General features: G+C 44.1%; 1 protein-coding gene across 1 annotated transcript in view; it reads right to left on the bottom strand.

Moving 5' to 3' along the window:
- otog (otogelin) overlaps positions 1 to 14,664 on the bottom strand; it is a 305,832-nt gene that overhangs the window by 211,948 nt on the left and 79,220 nt on the right. The window contains exons 13-15 of the mRNA XM_051922624.1: positions 8,560 to 8,668; positions 8,239 to 8,285; positions 5,429 to 5,574 (exon numbers count right to left, since the gene is read on the bottom strand). Of these exons, the coding sequence (XP_051778584.1) occupies positions 5,429 to 5,574; positions 8,239 to 8,285; positions 8,560 to 8,668 (302 nt within the window). The remainder of the gene's footprint in view (positions 1 to 5,428; positions 5,575 to 8,238; positions 8,286 to 8,559; positions 8,669 to 14,664) is intronic.

Genomic DNA, 14,664 nt, shown 5'->3' with positions numbered 1-14,664 from the left:
CAACCATCCAAATTTTTTGAATCATGGAAATATAAATGTGTACACGATATTAAAAACTGTATTTAATATAATGCATATACTTTCAATAACTATTACAAATTTTATTTAAATTTACACATCATCGGTTTACCAATAACATGTAAGCATTGAACATGCCATGTGAATATAAAGATGTAACGGGAACGATAAGCTGCTACGTCCCCGTCGTGTTCCTGGTAATACTTTTACTTTTATGATTTTTTTCTTTATTTCCACCATTATTATCATAATTAAATGTAGCTAAATGCAGTTTTACTTAGCAATGTATTGCAACAAATATTCCCTAATGCTAGCACTGTTTCTCTGTTTTTATGTGACTAGAACTCTTTCACTTTGCACGTAGTCTCGGTACTGCAAATACAATCATGAAAAAAATACCACCACCATTGTCGACCTCCCGAAGTGCGAAAATATCATTTTAGTGTAAAATTTGATTATAAATGGAGATAACTGATGGTGTATCCATATTATCGATTAGTGATTTGATATTTGAGAAATATGGTGCAACGGGAAGTGCTTCTGATGAGCTTTTCCTCTGTCTCAGTATTCGGGAAAATCGAGGGGAGCGCACTCCCAATTTTTATAAATGTGTTTAGTCAGACTGACGCTCTTTTTAGGCGTTTTTCGGTTACCAGTTCGCTCGCAGCGCACTCTTTTCTGTTTGGCTATGCGGTTGAGCCCCGTAATGGTCTGGCCTACTGATACGTGTGCCTCAGGCTGAACACCCAGTGCTGCTGGAATAACGACAGCAATGACGACGATGACAACGATGACGACAATGATGACGATGATGACAATGATGACAACAATGACGACGATGATGATGATGATGACGATGATGACGATGACAACAATGACAGTGATGGCAATGATGACAACAATGACGAAGATGATGATGATGACAACAATGACAACGATGATGACGATGATAATGATGATGATGACAATGACAGCGATGACAATGATGACAACAATGATGACGATGATGGTGATGATGATGATGACAATGATGACGATGACAACAATGGCAGTGATGACAATGATGACAACAATGATGACGATGATGATGACGATGACAACAATGACAACGATGACAGTGATGACAATGATCACGACAATGACGATGATGACGATGATGATGATGATGACAACGATGACAGTGATGACAATGATGACAACAATGATGATGATGATGATGACGATGACAACGATGACAGAGATGACAATGATGACGACGATGATGACGATGACAACGCAGGGTATTTGCACTTTAGCCCACTCGTTCCTTTCAAGGCGTCACCCCAGCACTGCTATTGAGTTGTACTGCTGAGCTCAGCTCAGTACCTTCAGTGAATTGACACAAACGTATCGATTTTTGAAATACTGAGATGGTAAAGGAAGAATGCGATCGCCTGAACTTTTGCCTCTGGAAACGTATGTTGTGGACACCTCTGCCCGCAGCTGCTGAAAGCGTCTGTGCCAAGCAGCTACACACAGAGGCTGGCAGAGTGCAACACACATGTGTGGGCTACAAAATCGTTAACAGTAACCCGGTTAAGGGTTCACATGGCCACACGATCAGATCATTCACAGAGACGTCTATTCAGTTTCCTGGAGGCTAATTATCCGATTTCGGCTTTACACGGCCCTGTAGAAATCAGGTTTCTGTGAATAATCAAGTCACGTCACGCGCACTGCTGGCGTATCTGTGGTCACAGATTATCCTCACAGGTGGCGCGGTGGTAGTGCTGCTGCTTTGCAGTAAGTAAGGAGACTGTGGAGGATTGTGGGTTTGCTTCCCGGTTCCTCCCTGTGTGGATAGCGCTTTGAGTACTGAGAAAAGCGCTATATAAATGTAATGAATTATTATTATGACAGTTCGACCTCAGCCAGTCAGCCAGTCGGCCGCTCAGTTTTACTTCTTATCTTCTAGGAGTAAAAGAACCAAAGAATAGACGTCAGCACTGAGCCACTTTTGATGGGCTCAAGGTGGGAAGCCCGTGACACTCGCTGCTCTGTGGCTCATTTCCCACAGACCAGCATGTTGTCACACATCTTTAGGGGCCGAGTCGAGGCGTGTGATAGAGGGGGTGCTCTGCTAACATTGTGCTCTCCTTCTTTTCCCACAGTGCCAAGGTCATGGCGCCAGTAATGGCACTTGGCCCCACCCAGCTGCTATAATGTCCCAGGTGCCCCAGAAGGGGGTATCGTTACTGCCGGGTGTAGCTCTGCTGGAGCGACTGCAACCTTTGTCTTTCTTTAGAAACTTCTGGGGAAGGGACACACGACAAAGATCTGACCATCAATGGGACAACCTGGTAGACCCCCCAAAATGTCCTCGCTCTATCCAGGACTGTCATTCCCATACCCCACCACAATGGGCATGCGGGGCTGAGAGATCAACCAAATCGTTTTTTGTGGAACGCTGGATGGCATACAACGAAAAGTCAGGGGGGCGAAGGTAAAAAGCGGAGGGGTCTGCATGTTCCTTCTAGTGGTCCTAAGATTTTAGGAACTGAGTGCTGGTCACGCCTGACTTCATTGAGGTAAAAGGGTTGGGCTACAAACTGTGGAAAGTGGCATTGAGAAATAAAACATCGTCTTCTTCTTCTTCTTGTTCTGTTCCTCTTTGGAACAAACATGTTGATTAGGGTTATACAAAAGAACTCAAATTTACCCTGAAATCCCGTGGACTTCTTGCACAGACAGGCTAACTGTATCTTTGCCTTCTCATAATCTTCAGACTGATAACAACTGTGACATCCTCTCTGTGCGGGAGACGGCCCGGCCTGGCCTGCGCGCTCGTGAATCGAGCCTTTCATAGCCGCGGGGTCCTAGCGAGTCTTTCAGCAGCCGCTTCGCTCACTCACTTCTCACCCACTCGGCGTCTCTTTATCTACAACTACAAAATGACACGGGCTGTCACTGCTGGGACCGATAAGGTCATCGGACTCTTTGTCTCGGACGTGTCTGACATTTTATACCGAGGCCACTTTGTGTACGCCGAGTCCTGAAATCGTCGCTTCAATCACAGCAGGTTGTGGCTGTCAGGATGGCAATCTTAAAGCCGCTGCGCTGCTCTCTTATCGCTCCTTCCCAGCTCACATCACAACGACATCAAGGCCCCGCTGATGAGGCTTCAGGGCTGACTGTCCGGCACATGAATGGTCTTCTCACGTTACCTGCACGGCTTTGTGAATATCTGCTCAGTTATGTCAGGTGAGGACGTATCTGCTCTGAAATCAGGGCTGGGAGGCCGATTTAGGAAAGTGCCTGCATAATTGTATTGACATGAACGGTACAAAAGCATCACCGGACGCCCCGACTCCAGCAGAATAAAAGATTACATTCAGGGGATGGAGACGTGCGCCTCGAGGCGCCGTGCTGAGGGACACAAACTTCACAACCCCACTGAGATGTGTTAATGTCTGTTATTTTTAAATAACAAGCACCTTCATTCGTAAATTATGAAAACTTGTTTTGTGAGTCACCTCAGAAAAAGGCATCTGTTACATAAATAATAATAATAATAATAATAATAATAATCCACCTTAACAAAAGGATGAGTGTTTGTGTGTCTGTGAATCTGTGAGCCCATCCAGCTGCTAAATCTTTGTCATTCCAACAGGTGGGTCATCTCAAACATTGATACTGCTTTTATGAATCCAGTACCAAATACAATAGAACAGAAAGATCTGCATTGGATTTTCCATTCCAACAGATGGTGCATCACAAACATTTGTAGTAGAAATAATAATAATAATAATCCACCTTAACAAAAGGATGTGTCTGTGTGTCTGTCAATCTGTGAACCCATCTCTGTCATTCCAACAGGTGGTGCATCACAAACATTGAGGCCGATTTAGGAAAGTGCCTGCATAATTGTATTGACATGAACGGTACAAAAGCATCACCGGACGCCCCGACTCCAGCAGAATAAAAGTTTACATTCAGGGGATGGAGACGTGCGCCTCGAGGTGCCATGCTGAGGGACACAAACTTCACAACCCTACTGACATGTGTTAATGTCTGTTATTTTTGAATAATAAGCACCTTCATTCCTAAATTATGAAAACTTGTTTTGTGAGTCACCTCAGATAAAGACATCTGTTACATAAATAATAATAATAATAATAATAATAATAATAATAATAATAATCCACCTTAACAAAAGGATGAGTGTTTGTGTGTCTGTGAATCTGTGAGCCCATCCAGCTGCTAAATCTTTGTCATTACAACAGGTGGCTCATCACAAACATTGATACTGCTTTTATGAATCCAGTACCAAATGCAACATAACAGAAAGATCTGCATTCCATTTGCCATTCCAACAGATGGTGCATCACAAACATTTGAAATAATAATAATAATAATCCACCTTAATAAAACGACAGCTGTTTGTGTGTCTGTGAATCTGTGTGCCCATCCAGCTGCTAAATCTCTGTCATTCCAACAGGTGGTGCATCACAAACATTGAGGCCAATTTAGGAAAGTGCCTATATAATTGTATTGACATGAATGGTACAAATGCATCACCGGACGCCCCGACTCCAGCAGAATGAAAGTTTACATTCAGGGTATGGAGACGTGCGCCTCGAGGCGCCGTGCTGAGGGACACAAACTTCACAACCTGCAATGCCACTCGAGTGGCAGTCACGGCTCTTATATAGGGGGGAACATTTCAGACAAAATGAAATAACTACACAGGAATGAAATGGGACCACAAATAAAGAAAAGGAGCATCAAACGTGAGCATAAATAAATAAATGTGTTATGTACTGCGAGAGGCTGGCGCCCTGCCTGGGGTTTGTTTCCTGCCTTGAGCCCTGTGTTGGCTGGGATTGGCGCCAGCAGACCCCTGTAGTTAGGATATAGCAGGTTAGATAATGGATGGATGGATGTGTTATGTAACAGGCTATGACCGACTACACGAGGTTCCTATTGTCACAGTCCTATCATTGTCCTCTTTTGCAATGGTAGGCAGGCACACAATGGCAGACGATGCCAAGGCTCCTATACATGTAATTACACTTCCAACCAGGGGATGGCGCTGCTGCCTAATGCCTTCTCTCTTCCTCCCTCCCTCCCTCGGCTGATACTGTGATTGACAGCTGCAACACCAATGATGTCACTTCTGAACCCGCCTCTTCCTGTTCCTGGCTGTGACTCCGCCTTGGCTTGCCTCTTAAAAGTCTATTTGATTTAAATCTGCCACTTATGGGGGGGTCACCATGGTGGCCCACCTTTCTGATCGGTTTTTGTGATTTCTTCTTACGCAGTGTGTGTCTGACCTGCCGTTGACTGCTGCCTGTCTGGAGGTCCTGAGGAAGTCGTGAAGCCAGTCTGAGGTGTTGAAGTCACTAATGGGAGGGTTAAAGGGTTTACTTACCTCACCGCACGGCATGTTTTGTAGCGTGACCATAAACTTCCCAGCGCTGCCACTCTTGGCGAGGATATATTGACAAGGAGCTTGGAACGTGTATGTCCGCCCATCGAAGGTTTGGAAATGAATGTCCCCAGTGACTGAGCATTCTCCTAGGGATTACATCACAGAAACACCTGATTATGTGCACAGATCTTCAGACTTTATAGTTAATAAATAATAATTCTATTCTAACTACAGTATATAAAAGTGAACAAAATCCACAACAAGGCCTTCACACCGATATGAGCTTGGTGGACATTCCATTCCAAGACCACCAGTATGAACAGCGAGCCACCTCACCTCCCTAAAACAGCCTCCACTCTTCTCTCCACACGACATGTGAGTGCGTCGGTGGGAATCGGAGCCCACTCATCCAAAAGAGCCTTTGTGAGGTCAGGGATGAGAAGACTTGGACCACCATCAGTGTTCCTGGTCGAGGTCAGGGGTCTGCACAGGCCACTAGAGCTCCTGCAGGAGCACAGACATGATGGCTCTGGGAAGGCCTCACCAAACGGCTAGAAGCACACAGGAGTCTACAATGTCTTTAAGAGTGTCCTTCACTGTGACCGAGGGAGCCGAGTCGCAACCCTGAGAAGAGTGCCAGACCACTAGGGCAACTCCACCACAGTTCACAGTCGGGAAGGCGGCGTCCTCCTGGCATCCGCCACACCCGACTCAGAAGTGCGATTCGTCACTCCTGCAAATGGTCGCCATAGCGCTGCTATGCAGGGGGTGGCTGGGAGTGCGCAGCAGCGGGTGACGTCACCGTAACGTCAAGTTAGAAGTCTCTGTTGGACACGTCTGCCCTGATTATCCAGGAATGGATAACACATTTGAACGCATGGCGAGTGTGTTTTCTTTGATTTGCATTTCTAAATACTGACTTTGTGCTTTGAAATGTTGACATCTTAGCATTCTGATTATTGGCTTTAGTGAAAAGACAGGATTGAGTTCTGGTTATGAATTTCCACCAGACGCGGTGACGTCTCATCCACCCTTTCATTATAAACACCTCCTCTCCAGTGTAGGCAGATGGGCTCTGCTGTCTGTTAAAGCCATTTAGGCCCCCACAAGTGTAGGGGGCTCCATTTTCAACTACGAGCATAAAAAGCATGGATGCAACTTGACACGTGTTAATGTCTGTTATTTTTGAATAACAAGCACCTTCATTCCTAAATTATGAAAACTTGTTTTGTGAGTCACCTCAGATAAAGGCATCTGTTACATAAATAATAATAATAACAATAATAATAATAATAATCCACCTTAACAAAAGGATGAGTGTTTGTTTGTCTGTGAATCTGAGATCCCATCCAGCTGCTAAATCTCTGTCATTCCAACAGGTGGCGCATCACAAACATTGATACTGCTTTTATGAATCCAGTACCAAATGCAATATAACAGAAAGATATACATTGCATTTGCCATTCCAACAGAGGGAGAAGACAAACATTTGTAGTAGTAATAATAATAATAATAATCCACCTTAACAAAAGGATGTGTCTGTGTGTCTGTCAATCTGTGAACCCATCTCTGCCATTCCAACAGGTGGTGCATCACAAACATTGATACCGCTTTTATGAATCCAGTACCAAATGCAACATAACAGAAAGATCTGCAGTACATTTGCCATTCCAACAGATGGTGCATCACAAACATTTGAAATAATAATAATAATCCACCTTAATAAAAGGACAGCTGTTTGTGTGTCTGTGAATCTGTGTGCCCATCAAGCTGCTAAATCTCTGTCATTCCAACAGGTGGTGCATCACAAACATTGATAATGATTGTATGAATCCACTACCAAATGGAATATAACAGAGAGATGTGCATTTCATTTTCCATTCCAACAGAGGGGGAAGACAAACATTTGTAATAATAATAATAATAATAATAATCATCATCATCATCATCATCCACCTTAACAAATGGACAAGTGCCTGTGAATCTGTGAACCCATCTCTTTCATTCCAACAGGTGGCACATCACAAACACTGATACTGCTTTTATGAATCCAGTACCAAATGGAATATAACAGAGAGATATGCATTGCACTTGCCATTCCAACAGATGGTGTATAACAAACATTTGTAATAATAATAATAATAATAATAATTCATTACATTTAAATAGTACTTTTATCACTACTCAAAGCGCTCTCCATGCAGGGACAACCTGGGATGTGAACTCATGATCTCCTTACTGTGAGGCAGCAACAATACATGCATTTATCACTCCAACAGGTGCTGCACTCTAAACATTAATGCTGCCTTTATCAATCCAATACCAAAAGGCATATAACAGAGACATATGCATTGCATTTGTCATTCCAACAGAAGGTGCATCACCAATATTTGTAGTAATGCATTTTATTTCTGATGCACCATCTGTTGGAATGACCAGTGCAGTACATTATATATTACTATGTGCATTATACAATATGTTCCAAATGATGGTGCACTACAAATGTTCAGGCTGAGGTCTGCATGGATTACTTAGACGAGTAGCACAGCTTGTTTAAAGTTCAAGTGGGCAGAAAGTGAAGGAGTCCAAGTACTTTGAGTCCGCTCTGACATTTCGGAATGTGTTTTTCTGTGTTTTATTAAGTAATACGCTCCTTTAAGGTGTGTACACATCTTTGTAGAAGAGCAGCAGCAGGAAGCCCATAAGATGGCAACACCCTCCGAAGGACAAACGGTGAAAAACACAAACACATGAGAAGCAGCGCTGGGAAACAAAGTCGGTGCACCGTAGACACCAAGTTGGCATTTTACCTGGGCAGCTGGCATCGGTGCAGTTCCAGGCTCCATCCACGCAGGTACTGGAAAAGAGAGAAGAATATTTAGGGAGTTGCACTTGAACTGTGGGCCGTTAGTAAGAAACATGAAGAGAAGATGAAGAGTTCATCCTACACAAAGTATAAAGTGACAAGCAAGAAACATTAAAAGACAAATCAAATGCGTCTGAAGACGTCACTTATACAGAGCCACACAAACCCACAGATGACACTTTTGAAGTGTCACACATATTGTCAGGAATTCCCACTAATCTTTACATTTTCTTTTACGATGTGAAGAGGTCGCCAACATGCCTACCAGTTATTGCAGTCCTCCTGCACGACTTGCCCAGGGGTGAACTCAGCGCCGTGGTACAGACAGGGGCACTCCGAGATGTTCACACAGCTCCCGTTTTCATAAATCAGCTCTGTGGAACAATGGAGAAAAATCAGTCAGGACGTCCCAAACGGCCCACCATCACAGACGAACGGGACAACGTATGCCATGTGTGGAGAATGGACGAGGTGACCATTGTGCCCACCCCACATACACCGTGACACAAAAAGCCCACAGCCGTCTTAAACACGCGTCACATCGGAACACTGTAACCACCGGGGGGCGCTCCTGAGCCCCAAACCACAGACATACAGTAATTCTGGTCTTAAATAAAAGAGATGTACCCATCGACTGCACCTTTTTCACAAACACCCGTACAGAAATCAATAATCAATACAAAGAAACCCCTCGTTCCCCTCTCCTTCTTCCCTCCAAGAAGTGTTTACAAGGAAAACCGGGGACTACTTCCTGCGTCCTGCGTCACCACATTGCATGTCAGGAGAACCTGAGGGTCACTTCAGCATTGCCCTCCATTGACGGCGCCCTCTGGTGGCACCCAAGCATCCTGCACTTCTGCACTCCAATTCCCATGCAACCCCGAGGGGGATCAGCCTGTGAACCATTCCTGGAATCCACTTTCATCCGGTCCATTCCTTACAGGGCGTTTCAGGCCGGTATGGTCCTTCCATTATGACATCCAGTCTGGGTAAGAACTCCATCGCCATTTGTCCGCCGTGGTATCCACAAAATATAGACGACAGTTGAAGGGTGTTGGTGACGGTAATTCCCCGCCACTCCACGGGATGGCGCCGTGGGGTGACATTTTTTTCTTTTCCTCCCTCTGCAGACTGGCATGTCCGGTGTCTGTCCACCTGGACCCACCATTTTGGGCAGTCGATATGGGACTCGCGTCTGAAGAGGACTTGTTTTTGCGTATTTTCACGCCTGTACGTGTTATAACAAGTAATGAATGGTATGGGGTTTGCTTAACTGACTGTCTCTGTCTTATTCTTACAGTGCGTACGCACACACAGCCTCAAGCTGCTCAATCCCTCGGTCTGGGCCCGATATTGGCGGCAGCACTGCAACCATTCCAGACACTACCCGATGGTACTATTATGATTATTATTATTATTATTCTTCATATCTGAAGAGCGTTTATCAAAGTACAACATTACTCTACGGAGTAATGTCCACTTCCTTTTTCAGTAACAAAGCAATCAGACGCCAGCGAAGGCAGCAGAGACGGTTCAGCCCGCTGTCGCCCAGCAGTGTGGGGGGCCGACTCTCCGCTACCCCTGCACAGACAAACCTGGAGACATGACAGGCGAGAGAATTTGGACACAAAGGCGGACGACTGATTACAAAGCTGTGTCAGTAGAATATGCTCATGACGGGTGCCTGGATTAGCTGGCTTTATTTATTTCTGTTTTGTCTCGAGAGCAGGGGGTCCTGGAGGGCCACAGTGGCTGCAGGTTTTCCTAATTAGAACTCAGGCCTTGCGGAAAATGAAACTTGGTATTGAACTTTATGCCTTCTTGGTGCTTTCAGTCAGTCAGTCAGTCAGTACCAAACCCGCTATAATCTAACACATTGCCAGTCCCAGCCAGCACAGGGTGCAAGGCAGGAACAAACCCTGGGCAGGGCGCCAGCCCACTGCAGGGCACAGACACACCAAGCACACACCAGGGACAATTTAGGATCGCCAGTCCACCTAACCTGCATGACTTTGGACTGTCGTAGGAAACCTATGCAGACACAGGGAGAACATGCAGACTCCACACAGGAAAGCGAACCTGGGTAGTAGTGCTACCACTGCGCCACCGTGCCACCCATGCTTTCATTAATCCCAGAGAAATTGTAATTGCGCTGTTGAGTTTCTTTATCCAAGTGTTTTGAGGACTAGAACAGAATTAAACTTAACGCCCCTCTCATTTATTTCTAAACCTTTTCTTTTAAACACAATCACTTCAGGGTGCACATGAAGCACGTTGGCTGGAGAGCTGCTGGTTTATTGCTTATCTTCCTATTAGTATTAACTAATGTCTGATTAACAAAATGGACAACAATTAAAATTTTAAATACAGCTGCTGAAACTAAAATAGGATATTAAGGGTTTTGAATGATGACAGGCAAGAGAACTAAAATTAAGACCAAAAATGTTTTGCTCAGTCAATCAGTCAGTCAGTCAGTCAGTCATTGTCCAACCCGCTATATCCTAACTACAGTGTCACGGGGGTCTGCTGGAGCCAATCCCAGCCAACACAGGGCACAAGGCAGGAAACAAACCCTGGGCAGGGCGCCAGCCCACCGCAGAAAAAATGTATTGGTTTAGTAGTAAATAAATGGGCTGTAATTTAAAAAGTGGCAAAAGTGGAAACCTGCAGGGGCGGCACGGTGGCACAGTGGGTCATGCTGCTGCCTCGCGGTAAGAAGATCTGTCTGGGTTCACTTCCCAGGTCCTCCCTGCGTGGAGTTTGCATGTACCATCATCATCAAGTCCTTCCAGTGGGAACCCTAAATACAAAGAGGACTATTTCATTTATGTTAGGTAGAATGCCCAGAGGGGGTTGGGTGGTCTCGTGGCCTGGAACCCCTGCAGATTTTATTTTTTTCTCTCCAGCCGTCTGGAGTTTTTTTTTTTGTTTTTTCTGTCCCCCTTGTCCATTAGACCTTACTCTTACTCTATGTTAATTAGTGTTGTCTTATTTTAATTCTTACTTTGTTCTGTGAATTTCCCCTTGGGATTAATAAAGTATCTATCTATCTATCTATCTATCTATCTATCTATCTATCTATCTATCTATCTATCTATCTATCTATCTATCTATCTATCTATCTATCTATCTATCTATCTATCTATCTATCCTTATATAGTGCCTTTCTATCTATCTATCTTTATATAGTGCCTTTCACGCTATCTATCTATCTATCTATCTATCTATCTATCTATCTATCTATCTATCTATCTATCTATCTATCTATCTATCTATCTATCTATCATATAGTGCCTTTCACATTATCTATCTATCTATCTATCTATCTATCTATCTATCTATCTATCTATCTATCTATCTATCTATCTATCTTTATATAGTGCCTTTCACGCTATCTATCTATCTATCTATCTATCATATAGTGCCTTTCACATTATCTATCTATCTATCTATCATATAGTGCCTTTCACATTATCTATCTATCTATCTATCTATCTATCTATCTATCTATCTATCTATCTATCTATCTATCTATCTATCTATCTATCATATAGTGCCTTTCACATTATCTATCTATCTATCTATCTATCTATCTATCTATCTATCTATCTATCTATCTATCATATAGTGCCTTTCACATTATCTATCTATCTATCTATCTATCTATCTATCTATCTATCTATCTATCTATCTATCTATCTATCTATCTATCTATCATATAGTGCCTTTCATATTATCTATTTATCTATCATATAGCGCCTTTCACATTATCTATCTATCTATCTATCTATCTATCTATCTATCATATAGCGCCTTTCACATTATCTATCTATCTGTCTATCTATCATATAGTGCCTTTCACATTATCTATCTATCTATCATATAGTGCCTTTCACATTATCTATCTATCTACCTATCTATTTTTCTTTTCTTCATCATGTAAAGCACTTTAAGCTACATTATTTGTATGAAAATGTGCTATAGAAATAAATGTTGTTGTTGTTGTGTGTGTGTGCCATGCGGTGGGCTGGCATCCTGCCCAGGGTTCGTTTCCTGCCTTGCGCCCTGCCTTGGCTGGGATTGGCTCCAGCAGACTCCCATGACCCTGTAGTTAGGGTATAGCGGGTTGGATAATGGATGGATGGATGGAAACCTGCAGCCACTGCGGCCCTCTAGGACTGTAACTGAGGACCCCCGATGTGTCTTTGATGAATTACAGTGCTAACAAGTCATAGAGTTAAACACCAAGTTTCATTATCAGCAAGGGCTGAAGTCTAATTAGGAAATGAAAACCTGCAGCCACTGTGGCCCACCAGGACCGGGATTGAGGACCCAAAAACACCAAGGTGACACAATTGTTTCACTTAATTTACAAAGTAAAACTGCTTATAGGTCTTTACTTAGATATAGTGAGGCTTACAATGACGGTGACAATCTAACTCAACTCTTATTAAATTAATACATTTACACTCTTGATGACATTGTGGCCTGCAGGGGGCACACCAGCCACCTAAACCCGACACGAACAGATGCCCGGCACAAGTTCCAGCGCGACTCATGTTTATTTTCCGGGGGAAACATTTCCCAATCGTTCCCCTCAGCAGCACAGGACACTAAAGTACAGCAAACAGCAGAAAGGCAGCACTTTTTCTTCTTTCTTTTCTCTCTGTCTTCTCCTCCTCCTTGACAGCTTCATCCTCTTCCTCCCGACTCTGTGGCAGAATGAAGGCAGGCCGTACTGGGAGGGCTCCAGGTGGCTCGTTAGTGAGGTCAGGAATCACTTCCAGGTGTAGTGAAAGCCCAGCGTAGAGCTCCGCAGCTCCCCCTAGTGGCTCCCATGGAACCCAATAGGTCTGTGCCAGACTGTGGGTTTGCCATTTTGCACTTCTTTGGGAGGGCGGGCAGTGCCCTGTGTACATCTGCTCCCCCAGTCCTTTCATTTCAACGACCTTCCAGCCTTGAAAGGGCCCCTGCCATCCATTACAACATATGCATTTCATTTAAATGAATGAAACAAATCGACAAACTTTAAAATCCGGGGTTTTCATTTGAACCCTTTTCCTTATCAGTTTTCATTGCTAATTCACTCCTTTTCTCTTCACTTGAATAGCCTCGTATTTAAGGATTCAGTCCTCTGAATTGACTCGTTTCTTCATTAAATGGCAGCCAAACAGAAATGAGACGTGAAACGAGCCGACAGATGAACATCAAACTCCAGCCAGTTTCACTCCAACCAGTTCCTTAATCAGAAGCCGATTCTTGCTGTTAATTAAAGCCGTTACTGAACAACAGGACTTGTCGCTGCTCTCATTTGGTTGATTTTCAGTTTTTAAACGTCCATCGTCAAGATGTGTTGGTGACCTGAGCAGACCGACATGACCGAGACCCTCACCTTTCTTTATTTTCAGGTGAGCTGGTCATGTGGCACCTCGTTTTGTGTCTCATTATTGTGTATTGCTGCTCACTAAGGAAAAAGAAATGACTAAGGGGTCCGAGTCACGTCATTTAAAACGAAGGCCAACAAGCAAAAACGGCTCAGTAATTAAGAAGATGGTTAGAAGGAAAACCTGCAGCCACTGTGGCCCACCAGGACCAGAGCTGGACACCCCCTGCTTTAAATAATCCCAAAAAGTCACTGAAATTGAAGTTGCACACATGGACTGGCATCCTGACCAGGAACTGAACGGGGATCTTCACCCAGCCAGGAGGCCAGTGCAATGGAAGGACTGTTGAACGTTTTCTCTTCCGATACACCAGATGGCTGTATCCCTGCACTGGGATTCCGACACGGACACCCACCGGTAGGGCCTGCTGGGATCTGTCGTCCTACTGGGTTCCATGGGGGCCACTGGGATTCGTAGTCCCTGCTTTCCCTGTGCCCAGGAGTGTTGCCGGGTTTCAGATAAAAGAAGCCGCTCAGTCTAAGCCCGGTGAGTCTGAGTTGGGAGGAAGAGGACGACGTGTGCCTGGTGGAGTGGAAGGTGAAGAAAATAATAGCTGGAAGAATTTAAAAACCCTTTGTAAAGTATTTGGATGCCAATAAACCTTTTAATTCTGTCGGGACTTGTGACTGTACAGTGTGGCGATTGGGGTGCTGCACCGCCCCCTAGCTGTCACAAAATATAATAATAAAAATAATAAAAAACAACATTTACCCATAATTCCTTTCTATTATGCTTCCCTATGCAAATAATGGAATACAACTATCCAATCTAAGCAGATCTCCAGAGAGTTTTTCCACTGACGGGCAGGGTTGCCAGTTGTGTGGTTTTCATGCCAAAGTGGGTGTCGTGTGGAGAAACATTTTGATTGGACGGTGTCTGTTTTTTTTTTTTTTGTGCTCATTTTGGGGGTGTATGCGATGGTCCAA

This window comes from Erpetoichthys calabaricus, chromosome 2, assembly GCF_900747795.2.
Source record: "Erpetoichthys calabaricus chromosome 2, fErpCal1.3, whole genome shotgun sequence".
Classification (NCBI taxonomy): Eukaryota; Metazoa; Chordata; class Cladistia; order Polypteriformes; family Polypteridae; genus Erpetoichthys; species Erpetoichthys calabaricus.
The sequence above is the reverse complement of the archived record's forward strand: the minus strand, read 5'-3'. Positions and strand labels throughout refer to the sequence as shown.